Genomic DNA, 15,538 nt, shown 5'->3' on the forward strand with positions numbered 1-15,538 from the left:
TTAGAGGGAATGATGTCACCGGAAAAGGCGGAGCGTCATTCAGTCCAGTGAAGGTAGAGGCTAAATCCAAGTCGGCTAAAGGACCTCTGCTGACGTCATGCCCATGTGACCACTGACCAGAAGGGGCGGCGCCTCCTCCATAGAGCAGAGCAGACAGGAAGAAGCTGTGGGGGGTCATGGCGGGAATTGGAGCATTTTGTGCGGATTTGGAGTGTTTTGGGGTCACAGATCAGGTAAGTGGATGTTCATGCACGAGCTGGGAGTCTGCCTGGGCAGAAGGGGGTGATGTTGCTTGCATGGAGCTGCATGTGCATGCTGGAGGGGGGGTCTGCCTGGGGAGAAGGCGGTGATGTTGCTTGCATGGGGCTGCTTGTGCTTGCTGGAGGGGGGGTCTGCCTGGGGAGAAGGCGGTGATGTTGCTTGCATGGGGCTGTATGTGCATGCTGGAGGGCGGGCTGCCTGGGGACAATGGGTGATGATGCTTGCATGGGGCTGCATGCTGGAGGGGGTCTGCCTGGGAGAAGGGGGTGATGTTGCTTGCATGGAGCTGCATGTGCATGCTGGAGGGGGGGGGTCTGCCTGGGGAGAAGGCGGTGATGTTGCTTGCATGGGGCTGCTTGTGCTTGCTGGAGGGGGGGTCTGCCTGGGGAGAATGGGGTGATGTTGCTTGCATGGGGCTGTATGTGCATGCTGGAGGGCGGGCTGCCTGGGGACAATGGGTGATGATGCTTGCATGGGGCTGCATGCTGGAGGGGGTCTGCCTGGGAGAAGGGGGTGATGTTGCTTGCATGGGGCTGCATGTGCATGCTGGAGGGGAGTCTGCCTGGGGAGAACGGGGTGATGCTTGCATGGGGCTGCATGTGCATGCTGGAGGGGGGTCTGCCTGGGGAGAAGATGGTGATGTTGCTTGCATGGGGCTGCATGTGCATGCTGGAGGGGGGTATGCTTAGGGAGAAGATGGTGATGTTGCTTGCATGGGGCTGCATGTGCATGCTGGAGGGGGGTATGCTTAGGGAGAAGATAGTGATGTTGTTTGCATGGGGCTGCATGTGCATGCTGGAGGGGGGTATGCTTAGGGAGAAGGGGATGATGTTTGCATGGGGCTGCATGTGCATGCTGGGGGGTCTGCCTGGGGAGAAAGGGGTGATGCTTGCATGGGGTTGCATGTGCATGCTGGAGGGGGGTCTGCTTGGGGAGAAGGGGGTGATGTTGCTTGCATGAGGCTGCATGTGCATGCTGGAGGGGGGTCTGCCTGGGCAGAAGGGGGTGATGTTGCTTGCATGGGGATGTATATGCATGTGGGGGGGGGTCTGCCTGGGGAGAAAGGGGTGATGTTGCTTGCATGGGGCTGCATGTGCATGTGGGGGGGGGGTCTGCCTGGGGAGAAAGGGGTGATGATGCTTGCATGGGGCTGCATGCTGGAGGGGGTCTGCCTGGGAGAAGGGGGTGATGTTGCTTGTATGGGGCTGCATGTGCATGCTGGAGGGGAGTCTGCCTGGGGAGAACGGGGTGATGCTTGCATGGGGCTGCATGTGCATGCTGGATGGGGGTCTGCCTGGGGAGAAGATGGTGATGTTGCTTGCAAGGGGCTGCATGTGCATGCTGGAGGGGGGTATGCTTAGGGAGAAGGGGGTGATGTTTGCATGGGGCTGCACGTGCATGCTGGGGGTCTGCCTGGGGAGAAAGGGGTGATGCTTGCATGGGGCTGCATGTGCATGCTGGAGGGGGGTCTGCTTGGGGAGAAGGGGGTGATGTTGCTTGCATGGGGCTGCATGTGCATGCTGGTTGGTCTGCCTGGGGAGAAAGGGGTGATGTTGCTTGCATGGGGCTGCATGTGCATGCTTGAGGGGGGTCTGCCTGGGGAGAAGGGGGTGATGTTGCTTGCATGGGGCTGCATGTGCATGCTTGAGGGGGGGTCTGCCTGGGGAGAAGGGGGTGATGTGTGCATGGGGCTGCATGTGCATGCTGGAGGGGGGTCTGCCTGGGTAGAAGAGGGTAATGTTGCTTGCATGGGGCTGCATGTGCATGCTGGAGGGGGGACTGCCTGTGGAAAAGGGGGTGATGCTTGCTTGGGGCTGCGTGTGCATGCTGAAGGGGGGGGGTCTGCCTGGGGAGAAGGGGGTGATGTTGCTTGCATGGGGCTGCGTGTGCATGCTGGAGGGGGGACTGCCTGTGGAAAAGGGGGTGATGCTTGCTTGGGGATGCGTGTGCATGCTGAAGGGGAGGGGGTCTGCCTGGGGAGAAGGGGGTGATGTTGCTTGCATGGGGCTGCGTGTGCATGCTGGAGGGGGGACTGCCTGTGGAGAAGGGGGTGATGCTTGCATGGGGCTGCGTGTGCATGCTGAAGGGGGGGTCTGCCTGGGGAGAAGGGGGTAATGTTGCTTGCATGGGGCTTCATGCTAGGAGTCTTCCTGGGGAAGTGGGTGTAGGTTGCATGGGACTGCGTGCTCGGGGGTCTGCCTAGGGAAGGAAGTGCGCTGCCACCAAGGTTTTCCCCCGGCGCTGCACCTTTAAGGCTAGGGCCCCCCTATTTTGGTCGCTGTGACGTGGTAGTGGGCTTCATACAGTCTGATCAGAATGTAAAGTAATAACCTCATGTTCAGGTTGTACATTTTAACTGATGGGCATTAGATCACGGTGTGAATATTGGGAGGGGCGGCCATGTCTTTTTGTACAACTTAGGCAGGATTTTTCTTACGTAAATGTCTTTTTCTTCTTCTAGGTGTTGTAGGTTTCCTCCATCTTCTTTCACCGTGCCCTCCACAGTAGTGACCTCTTTGGATGCCAATTCATCATTTGTCATCTCTCCACCAAGTGGAGTGCTGCTGCCTCCACCATCCATGTTCTGCCAAAATAGGTGTGACCCAGCGCCCCTCCGATGTCCAATAGATGAGTCTAAGATCTCTGAAATTACCCTCCCCTCTTCCGACGGCTTGCTAGGGTTGGTCCTGTGGGGGTCTACCACCTTTTTATTTCCTTTGTCCAATATTTAGTTCTCACCTTTACCATATTTGCCTTACATACTGTCTGTACTTTGATGCTTCTCTATGTCTTTTTTGGGGGGCTTTGTTCTATGCTTTTTTTTTTTTTTTTGGGTCATCCTAGGACGTGTTATCTATGGCACAGGGCCCACCTAGATCCCATTCCCTTTACCCTCGCTCGTGTCCTATAGTGTATTCAATGAGAAATGAATTTTGTGTTAAGTACCGCAATACAATTTCTCCTACGCCTCATTGGGGGACACAGACAGTGGGTGTTATGCTGCTTGCTACTAGGAGGACACTAATTAAACCAGAAAAAAAGTTAACTCCTCCCCTGCAGTATACACCCTCTCGCTGGATGAGATTCCTCCAGTTCTTGCTTAGTGTCTGTAGGAGGCACTTGGATCTGGCTTCAGACCCCACCGTTTTTATTTTCCTTTTTGATTTTCCTGTAACTTTTTATTTTTTAATTAACGGAGTGAAGGGGGCGACTGTTCCTTTCTACGGCCCGCTCTCCCCCGAGCCAACAACAGGCAAGCACGCGGAGTATACACTTTCCTGCGACGAACAGGGCTGATTCCTCTGGCGATGGTTCCTTTACTGTCCCGGTAATCCATGGGTACGAGGGCACGAGGAGGGCTCTGGAGCGCAACAGACGAAGCATGGAGTGCAATGGAAAAGACAGGAACAGCGCTTCCGAATGCCCTGAATCAACCCCATAGCTCTCCATCCCCCTGCCCGTAGGGAGGATCGATTGAGCATACCCCTTTAAGAACGCCTCCAGCTCTGCTACATCAGCCCAGGAGGATGAGAAGACCTGCATGGATGGCCCCAGACAGCGCGGCCGGCCTGAGCACTGGAATAGAGGTATGGGGTCGGGTCCTGTTTCCCGGGAGAGGTGCTGACTTTGTCTCAGCGGAGGTGCACTGGCGCCCCCCCCCCCAACTCCGCGCTTACCATGGGTAGGCCAAAAATGTAGTACCCGGCTTTTCCGGCCTACTAGGCCGCAGTTTTGATTAGCGCCGCCGTCCCCCCCTCCTTGGCGCCTCTCGTCCCTTACGAGACGCGCAATCCTAGTCTTGGGGGCCATGTCATTTACTTCAGCCTTCTCTGGACTCGGACTGTGAGGCGCGGACTCTGCTGGATATCGGGTGACACCACAGGGCCACCGCTATTCCTCCCGGGGACACAGCATAGGATCGGGGTAAGCTGCATCTGCCCTCAGAACAAAATTTAACCCGTTCCCGGCACATTCCCTGCAGCTGTAGACCAGACTCTGCTTTTAACCCTTTCAGGAGCGCTATGTCTCAATCTAAGGAGGCTAAACGGGCTGCTAAGAAGCACACCGCTTTTTTTACCTTGTGTACCACTTGCAAGACTGCCTTGCCCAGTGCCCAGACTAATCCCTTATGCACGGGCTGTGACCCAGCTTGCGCTCAAACGCCCCTCGCCGCCACCGCTGCTGATGGACTTCCTGCGTTTAATCCCCCTGAGTGGGCTGCGTCCCTGTCACGGTCGGTGGAGTCACTGACCCAGGCTATAGACTCACTCCGGGAGACCTATTTAAGTCAGAAAGCGTCTTTACCTCCCGAGGAGGGCTCTGGCAACGGCCTGGAACTGTCCACCAGCAGGGGCCGTACTCGTTCAAGGGATGGTCAGGTCTCTAGAAAGCGGACCCATGACGCGTCCCCTAGTCACGCTCACGCTTCAGCATCGGCGAGTTCTGTCTCTCCCTCTCCTAATGTTCGCAGCGAGCACGACTCTGAATTCGAATCTGACACGTCAGCCCCTCAGAATACCCCAAATGACCAAGAGTCGCTTGATTCTCTTATAGAATCAGTCAACAGGATTCTGGAGTTGGATGAGGAAAATATTCCCGCTCCAGCACATGCTATCTCATTTGAGAACCAAACGTGTATGCAGGTTATTTACCAGCCATCCGGAGTTTAAGGACATTGTCCAGAAACAGGGATCGGCCACATAAGCGATTCACAGGGCAAAAGTCTACTGAGGCAAAATGCCCTTTTGTTCCAGACCGTTTCTGAGGGCTCCTCAGTCAGAAAGCCCTCCGATCGTCAAATTGACTACCTTGCCCGCTCAGTTTTTGAACCTTCAGGAGTGGTGCTTTTTCCATCTTTCGCGGCGACTTGGGTCACTAAGGCAATGGCCGCTTGGGCATAAGTCTTAATTACAGCCTTCCAGGGCACCAATCTTCCTCCGGAGGCAACCAGTGTCGCCAGGCAGATAATTCACGTAGCGGACTTTGTAGTGGACTCTTCTTTAGATGCTGCCAATGGCGCTGCTCAAACTGCCGCTAATGCGATCTCCATTAGAAGAGCCCTGTGGCTCAGCGACTGGCGGGCAGATGCCACATCTAAAAGATCATTTACTTCTCTGCCCTATCAAACTGGTTGTCTTTTTGGAGAGAAACTGGACCAGCTCATTTCTGATACTACCGGGGGAAAAAGTAAATTTCTTCCTCAACAAAAGGCTGTTCGGCCGTTTCGGAACCAACAGCCGACGCGTTTTCGATCCTCTTCTACCTTCTCTTCCGGTTCAGGTCGGTCCCTGCGAGGAGACAGAGGATCTCAGACCTAACCGCTCTTGGAAGCCCAGGCCTAGGGCATCTGGATCTAGAGGAGCCAGATCGCGTAGATCTTCTACGCAATGACTTGTTGCGGTATCCGGCGGACACCGACAAAGTAGGCGGTCGTCTACTTTCCTTCAGTCACACCTGGCTCGCGGTTGTCAACAACAAGTGGGTTAGGGAGCTGGTGGCCTCCGGATACAAGATAGCATTTTCTTCTTCCCCCCCCCCAAGAAAAAGACAAGAGCATTCCTTCGGGCTGTTCAGACTCTGCAAAGGAACGGAATCATCATTCTGGTCCCTCAGCACGAAAGGTTCAGGGGTTTTTATTCAAACCTTTTTGTGGTTCCAAAGAAGGACGGGACGATGCAGCCCATTCTGGATCTCAAACTGTTAAGTCAAGTCAGTTTGTCAAGGTACGGAGATTCCGAATGGAATCTCTCCGATCAGTTGTCGCTTCCATGGAAAAAGGAGAGTTCCTAGCATCCATCGACATCAAGGACGCTTACCTTCCCATTCCGATCTGCCCGTCCCACCAGCATTTCCTGCATTTTGCAATTCACGAGGAACACTTCCAGTTCGTTGCCTTGCCCTTCGGACTCGCCACCGCCTCCAGGGTCACTACCAAGGTCATGACGGCTGTCATGGCCATACTCCACTCTCGGGGAGTGGTGGTTTTACCGTACCTGGACGACCTGCTCATCAAGGGTCCGTCCCTTCCAGCCTGCAAGGAATCCGTGGATGTAACAGTAAATACACTTTCTCGCCTGGGATGGCAGATAAACTTCAAAAAGTCTTTCCCAAAACCGGCTGAACAGATTACCTTTTTAGGAATGATCTTGAACACTTCCCGCGGGTTGGTCATTCTCCCTCCAGAAAAGACCCAAGCCTTACAACAGACAGCGCGGACTTTTTCCCGACCGACTTCTCACACCATTCGTTTCAGCATGAGAGTTCTCGGAAAGATGGTGGCAGCGATTGAAGCAGTCCCATTCGCACAGTTACATCTCCGTCCCTTACAACATGCGTTGCTGTTAGCTTGGGACAAGAACCTGTTCTCCCTAGACCGTCGGTTCCTTCTTTCTGTCCCTGCGGGTCACATAAGCCCTCAAGTGGTGGACACTGAAGTCCTCCCTGAATCAAGGGAGGTCTTTTCTCCCAGCAAGATGGTTGGTAGTAACCACCGACGTAAGTCTTCTAGGCTGGGGTGCGGTCTTTCGCCACCACACGGCACAGGGTCATTGGTCAACTCGAGAGTCACGTCTCCCCATCGACATTTTGGAGATACGAGCGATCAGATTAGCTCTATGGAGTTTCCACCATCTCCTCGCAGGTCACCCCATCAGGATCCAATCTGACAACGCCAAGACTGTAGCGTATATCAACCGCCAGGGAAGTACTCTGAGCAGGATGGCCATGCACGAAGTGAGTCACATCCTCCATTGGGCCGAGACCAACCATTCGCCCATCTCAGCAATCAACATCCCGTGCGTAAAGAATTGGGCGGCAGATTTTCTCAGTCACCAAGGCCTTGCCTCGGGAGAGTGATCTCTTCATCCGGAAGTCTTTCAGCAGCTTTGTCATCGTTGGGGGACTCCGGATGTGGATCTCATGACCTCAAGACTAAACAACAAGGTTCCTTTATTCATTGCGCGATCCATGCGCCATCAGAGCAGATGCCCTAGTTCTGCCGTGGTACCGGTTCCGGCTCCCGTACATCTTTCCCCCTCTTCCCTTGCTTCCGAGGGTCATCAAGAAGATCAGAATGGAGGGAGTACCAGTGATCTTGGCCGCGCCGAGCATTGTACGCAGAACTAATACAACTAGTCGCCGACGTCCCCTGGCGACTTCCAGATCGCATGGATCTACTTTCACAGGGCCTGATTTACCATCAGGACTACGGGGCTCTGTCTTTGACGGCGTGGCCGTTGAATCCTGGATTTTAGCACAGGCTGTGTTATAATAATAAATTTTATTTCTATAGTGCTTACATATTCCGCAGCACTTTACATTTCAGAGGGGCTTTGTACAGACAATAGACCATTACAGCATAACAATAATCACATAGATTATAACAAATACCAAGAGGAATGAGGGCCCTGCTCGCAAGCTTACAGTCTATGAGGAAAGAGGTAGACACGAAAGGTGGGTGGTAACAGTTGCCTTGATTGTATGAACCAGCCATAATGTTAAGTGTCTAACAGTACAGACACAGAGGGCTAACGGATGCATAAAGCATGTGGGAACATGATGCGGGGAACCTGGTTATGGTGAAACTTTTGGGTTCTCTCATGACGTGATTTCCACCATGATTAGTGCTAGGAAGCCTGTGTCCATGCGCATCTATAACTGCACCTGGAAAACCTTCTTTTCGTGGTGCAAGGATCATGGTCGATCCCCCTCTGGTGTTTTCCATTCCGGCCATATTGGAATTCCTTCAATCCGTATTAAAGTCAGGCCTCGCGCTTAGCTCGCTCAAAGGCCAAATTTCGGCCTTGTCAGTGCTATTCCAACGCAAAATTGCCACCAAACTTCAGGTCAAGACATTCATTCAGGGAGTTTCCCATGTGGGGCCTCCTTATAGAAGGCCATTGTAATCATGGGACCTTAACCTGGTTCTTACAGGAGGCTCCTTTCAAACCGCTGCAGGATGTGCCACTTACCGTTCTCTCTTGGAAGGTGGTTTTTCTAGTGGCAATTACGTCAATTAGATGAGTTTCGGCATTGGCGGCCCTGTCCTGCCGTCCTCCGTTCCTGAATTTTCATCAGGACGTCCCCGTCCTTCCTGCCCAAAGTCGTCTCCTCTTTCCATCTCAATGAGGAAATTGTTTTGCCTTCCTTTTGTCCGGCACCAGTCCATCGCATTGAGAAGGCCCTCCACACCCTGGATGGGGTTAGGGCTCTGAGACAGTACATCTCGCGGACAGCTCCATTCCGCAAGTCAGATGCCCTGTTCATACTTCCAGAGGGGTATAGGAAGGGTCTAGCCGCTTCAAAAGCAATGCTAGCCAGGTGGATTCGCTTGGCAATTCAGGAATCCTACCGTCAGGAATGCGCCTGTCCCAGCAGGGAATAAGGTACACTCTACCCGCTCAGTGGGCGCCTCTTGGGCCATTCGGCACCAGGCCTCGGCAGAACAGGTCTGCAAGGCTGCGACTTGGTCCAGTCTGCATACTTTTACAAAACATTACCAAATTCATTCTCAGGCCTCTGCAGATGCAGCTCTCGGCAGACGCATCCTGCAATCGGCAGTACCACAGTGTTGACGTGGTACATGGGGTATTAGCAGATGTATTCTCCCCACCCAGGGACTGCTTTAGGACGTCCCACTGTCTGTGTCCCCAATGAGGCGTAGGAGAAATAGGGATTTTTGTGTAATCACCGTAAAATCCATTTCTCTGAACCAATCATTTGGGACACAGCACCCACTGTTATGAGCTCATTTTCTGCTCCACCAGTTGAGAGTTCCCCTTCCGTTCTCCCTCTGGTGGTGACGGGAGGTGGTGAGGTTGGTTTGAGTGGTAGTGATCTGCCACCTGGTGAGGAAGATAGTGATTGGATCTCTGGAATATCAGACTGGATATAAGACAGCCGACGCCCTATCCTGTTGCTGGTGATTCAGTCTGCTTCTCAGGTCTAGGACTCAGCTCTGTTCCAGTCTTCTCAGATAAGTTTGTTTTTTGCTAATGTTCACACTTGCTCTTGTTGGTCTTTTCAGTTTTTTGTGTGGTCAGCCAGCCCGGCTGGGCTGTGCTGAATTTCCACTCTTATTTGCCAAATTGCCTTTTTTTTGTCCCTTATTAGATTGGCCTCTTTTGCTCTGTCTCAGAATATTTCAGAGTGCTGATATAGTGGGAGAAGTCTAGTGACTTCAGGGTTAATTTTGCTATCAGTTGTGTTGGACATTTTTTTAGGGTTTTTTGGCAGACTGCAGACAGTGTCTTTCCTGTCCTTTCAAGTTAGTTTGGCCCCATCGTTTGCTCAGCCTATTTTCCTGCCTTTGTTTGTGTTTCATCGTCAATACATGTGGGGGCTGTCTCTCCTTTGGGGTCTGCTCTGGGGCAGTTAGTTTTCCTCTTTTCCTGCTTTAGGCTTATTTAGTTCTCCGGTTGTGACGAGGCGTCTAGGACCACCGTGGGAACGCTCCACGACTGCTGCTAGTTGCGTGTTAGGATCAGGGGTCTGCAGTCTGCATGGTTACCAACCTCTTTGGTTTTCTGAGACTTGGCTTTGTTGTTTTTAATTTCCTCCTCGGCTACCCGTTCATAACAACCCACCCTGTTTAGCCTATTGGCTCACTGTAGCATTCTTAGGTTTTGACATAGTTATGGATATTGTTCACTGTTTATGCTCCTACTGCTTTTTTCACTGAACTGGAGAAATCTCATCCAGCGAGAGGGTGTATACTGCAGGGGAGAAGTTAACTTTTGTTCTGGTTTACTTAGTGTCCTCCTAGTCGCAAGCAGCATAACACCCACTGTCTGTGTCCCCCCAATGATTGGCTAGGAGAAACGGATTTTTCGGTGAGTACACAAAAATCCCTATTTTTGCAGCTGAAGCGCCGGGGACTTTGGTACAAAATGTTTTTTTTTTTTTTTTCATTAATCTTTAATGAATCATTGTTTTGATTTCGAAAACTCATTATCATTCATTTGTATGTATACATACATTTATATATTTTAGTTCTATTTGACTTGTAATAAAATAGTTTGACAGATATGAGTTGAATTTTCATTTCTAGAATGATAAAGCTCAGTGTGACATTTGTGGATTTTCGTATTTTTCGCTTTGTAAGACGCACTTTTTTTCCTTCAAAGTTGGGAAAATTCAGGTGCGTCTTATAAAGCGTACATGCCTTACTGATACTGTGGGTGTAGGCCGAAAGCTGGGATGAGGGGGGGGTGTGTCCGGGTGCCCGGCGGGTGCTGGCCGCTGATGCGGGTGTCTCCAGTGCTTAGCGGTGCTGTGTGGGTGGACAAATTATCGGAGTCCACTGCACACGCGCAAGGAAACGTGGAAGTATTGGGGCTCTGGCATGTCGCAAAATGTCGGCAGACCCACGCAGCACCGCCGCTGGGCATCAGAGAGACCAGCAGCAGCGGCCAGCAACCGCGAGAGACCTCCCGCACCAGCGTGCTGCACATCAGTGCACCTACTCATCCCTGCCTGCGACCTGCAGAATCACCTCACTCTTGCCTCCTCCAGCAGTGACCCTGGGACACCGCTTCACCACAGCCACGACCCCCGGGTAAGCAATAAGATGCATGGATTATAAGAAGCACCACCGTTTTATTAAAAAATGTTTTTCTTATTTTTCTCCAAAAATTACGGTAACTGCATTTGGATCTGTTTCGGGCTGTGTCCACACATTGCGGTTTATTGGGGGAAATATCTGCAGGGAAGTCCTCACCAGTAGACCAGACCTGCACTTCCATGGAGCCCATACAGCGGACCAGCTGTATGTTGTTTTTTTTTTTAGTCCACAATTGTTTTATCTTAAAAATACATAAGCTGCGTTTATCTGAGGGTTTGACTGCTGCTGTCACCACTGATGGGACAGGCTATGGCAGAGTTTCCAGAAGAAAAAATATCTTTGTAATGTTAGGCAATATTCACGTTTTATTTTTTGGATACTAATGGTTTACAAAATTCTGACGACCTCTGACAGAGCTGGAATGAATGTGTCGCATGGATTTATGTCTTGCTACATCAATGAAGGAATGTGCTGCTCAGACCTCCTGGAGACTTCACAGCCCTGGATCAGACCTAAAATCACAGGACAATAAGGGGATGTGCACACGTTGCGGACTGCTGTGCGGAATTTTCCACGCAGAAGCTGCATCTTTTGGCAGAATCCGCAGGTCAAAATCCTCACGTTTTTATGCCGATTTAGTGTGGATTTGGCCTGCGTTTTTTCACTTGCGGATTCCTATAATGGAATGGGTGTAAAAACGCTGCATAATCCACACACAGAATTGACATGCTGCGGTTCCGCGCAGATTTTTCTGCAGCATGTGCACAGCGGGTTTTTTCTCCATAGAATAACATTGTACTGTAAATCACTTGTGGATCCGCAGGAAATCTGCAGCGTGTGCACAGACCCTAAAACCTCACACTCCTTATCTATGAACTGCTCCAATATTTATGGCCACTACTGTTTATCACTCTCCCATATTGATAGTTAATAATAATACATTTTATTTCTATAGCGCTGACATATTCCGCAGCACTTTACATTTCAGAGGGGACTTGTACAGACGATAGACATTACAGCATAACAATAATCACATAGATCATAACAGATACCAAGCGGAATGAGGGCCCTGCTCGCAAGCTTACAATCTGAGGGGAAAAAGGGGAGACACGAAAGGTGGGTGGTAACAGTTGCCCTGATTGTTTGGACCAGCCATAATGTTAAGTGTGTAACAGTATGGACACAGAGGGTTAATGGATACATAAAGCATATGGGAACATGATGCGGGGAACCTGGTTATGGTAAAACTTTTGACTGTGCCACACAGGGATAGATTAGGTTAATGTGTTGAGGCTGTAGGCAAGTCTGAATAAATGCATTTTCGGCGCACGCTTAAAATTGTGGGGATTGGGGACTAAACATATTGATCAGGGAAGTGCATTCCAAAGAATTGGCGCAGCACGTGTAAAGTCTTGGAGACGAGAGTGGGAGGTTCTGATTATCGAGGATGCTAACCTCAGGTCATCAGCAGAACGGAGGGCATGGGTAGGGTGGCAGAGTGAAACAAGGGAGGAGATGTAGGGTGGTGCTGAGCTATGGAGTGCTTTGTGGGTGAGGGTAATAAGTTTGTACTGGATTCTGGAGTGGATGGGTAGCCAGTGTAAGGACTAGCACAAGGTAGAGGCATCGGGTTAACGATTGGCAAGGAATATGATCCTGGCTGCAGCATTCAAGACAGATTGGAGGGGGGAAAGTTTAGTAAGAGGGAAACTGATTAGAAGAGACTTACAATAGTCCAGACGAGAATGAATAAGAGAAACAGTAAGAGTTTTTGCAGAGTCAAAAGTAAGAAAAGGTCGAATTCTAGAAATGTTTTTGAGATGTAGATAACAAGAGCGAGCCAGTGATTGGATGTGGGGGGCAAAGGAAAGCTCGGAGTCAAGTATGACCCCAAGGCAGCGGGCATGTTGCTGGGGAGTAATAGTGGAACCACACACAGAAATGGCAGTGTCGGGTATAGGTGCATTAGTAGAGGGAGGAAACACAAGGAGTTCAGTCTTTGACAGGTTCAGTTTCAGATATAGTGAGGACATGATGTTAGACACAGTGTTTAGACAATCGCCGGTGTTTTCTAGAAAGGCTGGTGTGATGTCAGGAGAAGAAGCGTATAATTGGGTGTCATCAGCATAGAGATGGTACTGGAAACCAAATCTACTGATTGTTTGACTAATAGGGGCAGTGTACAAGGAGAAGAGGAGGGGGCCTAGAACCGATCCTTGAGGACCCCAACAGTAAGGGGAAGGTGAGAGGAGGAGGAACCGGCAAAAGATACAGTAAAGGAGCTGTCAGAGAGATAGGAGAACCAGGAGAGAACGCTGTCCTTGAGGCCAATGGAACGGAGCATAGTGAGGCGGAGCTGATGATCCACCGTGTCGAATGCTGCAGAGATCCAAGAGAATTAGCATGGAGTAGTGACCGTTAGATTTAGCTGTTAGTAGATCATTAGAGACTTCAGTGAGGGCAGTTTCAGTAGAGTGTAGAGAGTGGAAACCGGATTGGAGAGGGTCGAGAAGAGAGATAGCGGATTAGACGGGAGTGGACCAGGCGTTCCAGGAGTTTAGAGATGAAGGGAAGATTAGAGACAGGTCTATACTTTGCGGCACAGTTTTGGTTGAGGGATGGTTTTATAAGTAGTGGATGTATGATGGCATGCTTAAATGAGGAGGGAAAGATACCAGAAGAGAGAGAGGTTAAATATTTTAGTTAGGTGAGAGGTGACAGCAGGGGTAAGGGACTGGAGGAGATGTGACGGAAATGGGTCACTGGTGCAAGTGGTTGGGCGAGAAGATGCAAGGAGCCTGCTTGCTTCTTTTGTGACTGGTTCAAACTCAGAGAGTGAGCTAGATGCAGGGAGGGAGGACAGTGCATGGTATGAGGTGATTGGGAGATAATTTTGTGCATGGTATGAGGTGATTGGGAGATAATTTCCTGTCGGATATGATCAATTTTTTCTTTGAAGTAATTGGCCAGATCGTCAGCTCGAAGCTCCGTGGTTGGGGTCTGTACTCTTGGGTTGAGCAGGGAATGAAAAGTGTCAGAGACGTTTCAGGTTATTGGACAGTGAGGTGATCAGGGTGTTGAAATAGGTTTGTTTGGAGAGGTGAAGGGCAGTGTTGTATGTTCTAAGCATGAACTTATAATGGATGAAATCTTCGTATAGTTTGGATTTTCTCCATAGACGTTCAGCACACCTGGAGCACCGCTGCAGGAAACGTGTTTGCAGGGTGTGCCAGGGTTGTCGCTGTCTTTGTCGTGTTCTATGTATAGGAGGTGCAAAATCATCCAGGGCGGTTTCAAGTGTTTCATTGTAATGCTTCAATGCAGAATCAGGACATGAGAGGGAGGAGATAGGGGCCAATGAAGACTGTAAGTTCATTGTAAGTTTCTGGGTGTTAATGGCTTGTATGTTTCTATAAATATGGACAGTGGGGGTGACCTGAGCAGCCTGGCAGTTCTTGATAGAGAATGAAAGAAGGTTGAGGTCAGAAAGCGGGAGAGGGGAGTTTGTGAAATCATCCACTGCACAAAGCCAAGAGAAGACCAAGTCGAGGGAGTTTCCATCTTCATGCGTTGGAGAATTAGTAAGCTGTGAAAGGCCAAACGAGGAGGTTAGAGATAAAAGGTGAGTAGCAGATGGGGAGAGGGGAAGAGCAATGGGGATGTTGAAATCGCCCATGATGAGGGTAGGGATGTCACAGGAGAGAAAATGTGGAAGCCAAGTGGCAAAATGATCCAGGAACTGATGGGAGGGGCCGGGCGGACGATACACTACCGCCACTCGCATGGAGAAGGGGGTGTAGAGTCTGACAGCATGGACCTCAAAAGAAGGGAAGACGTGAGGATACTTGAGGGTTCTGAAAGGTACATTTTGGTGATAGAAGTAGACCAACGCCTCCACCTGCTCTTTTGTCTGATCTTGGGGTATGAGAGAAGTGTAATCCCCCATATGAAAGAGCAGCAGCAGCGGTAGTGTCTGACTGCTGGATCCAGGTTTCAGTAAGAGCCAGGAGGTTAAGAGAATTAGAAAGGAAGAAGTCATGGATGAAGGAGAGTTTATTACACACTGAGCGAGAATTCCAAAGGGCACAGATAAGAGAGACAGAAGGCATTCAGGGAATATTAATAAGATTAGAGGGGTTTCTGAGTGTAGCAGTTGGGGGATTTGACTTTCTATAACATGGGGGACCAGGGTTGGGAGCAATGTCTCCTGCGACTAGGAGGAGGATAGAAAGAGTGAGCAGATGGTTGAGTGATTTGTGGGAGCGTCTCTTATGTTGAATTGTGGGACTGAATGGATATGTGCAATTTAACAATGTGAAAAGAGTTTGAGTGCTATACATAGGAGAGGAAAGGAGTGAGGGGCTGATATGGATGGAGTGTAGAGAGTTAATGCCAGGGTGGTGGATGTGTGTGAATGCAGCGGCCAGGATATAAATTACACAAATGCATATGGTAAATATTTGTTGTACTCCAAATGTACAGGGAGTAGATGTATATAAATGTCTTACCTGTCTCCTGCCCAACTGCCATGTTATAACTGCCAGTACTTTGATAAACTGTACTTCGATAAAGTGTGCATAAATACCTCCTGCATAAATGCTCCCCCAAGCTAGGTCTGAATATATAGGAATCTAAGGCTTAGAATTTTTTTTCTCTCTTCTCGTTAATCAATCAAACTAAGACAGTAGGGCACAATAAAGGTAATTATCAGACAAA

The 15,538-nt window shown here is 50.3% G+C and overlaps 1 protein-coding gene across 1 annotated transcript; it reads left to right on the forward strand.

Moving 5' to 3' along the window:
- The first annotated feature begins 31 nt into the window (after nt 1-31).
- LOC141084344 (uncharacterized) lies at nt 32-10,287 on the forward strand. The gene is made up of 2 exons (XM_073569030.1): nt 32-233; nt 2,723-10,287. Exon 2 carries the CDS (start codon nt 6,000-6,002, stop codon nt 6,924-6,926), a length of 927 nt encoding a protein of 308 aa, XP_073425131.1. The 5' UTR covers nt 32-233; nt 2,723-5,999; the 3' UTR covers nt 6,927-10,287.
- Nucleotides 10,288-15,538: the final 5,251 nt, after the last annotated feature.

Source organism: Dendrobates tinctorius, unplaced genomic scaffold (assembly GCF_039654945.1).
Source record: "Dendrobates tinctorius isolate UK_male_01 unplaced genomic scaffold, ASM3965494v1 ptg000022l, whole genome shotgun sequence".
In the NCBI taxonomy this organism is placed as follows: Eukaryota; Metazoa; Chordata; class Amphibia; order Anura; family Dendrobatidae; genus Dendrobates; species Dendrobates tinctorius.

Bases quoted from the DNA above. Each gene is read 5' to 3' on its own strand.
- LOC141084344 (XM_073569030.1), top strand. From the start codon at position 6,000: ATGGAATCTCTCCGATCAGTTGTCGCTTCCATGGAAAAAGGAGAGTTC.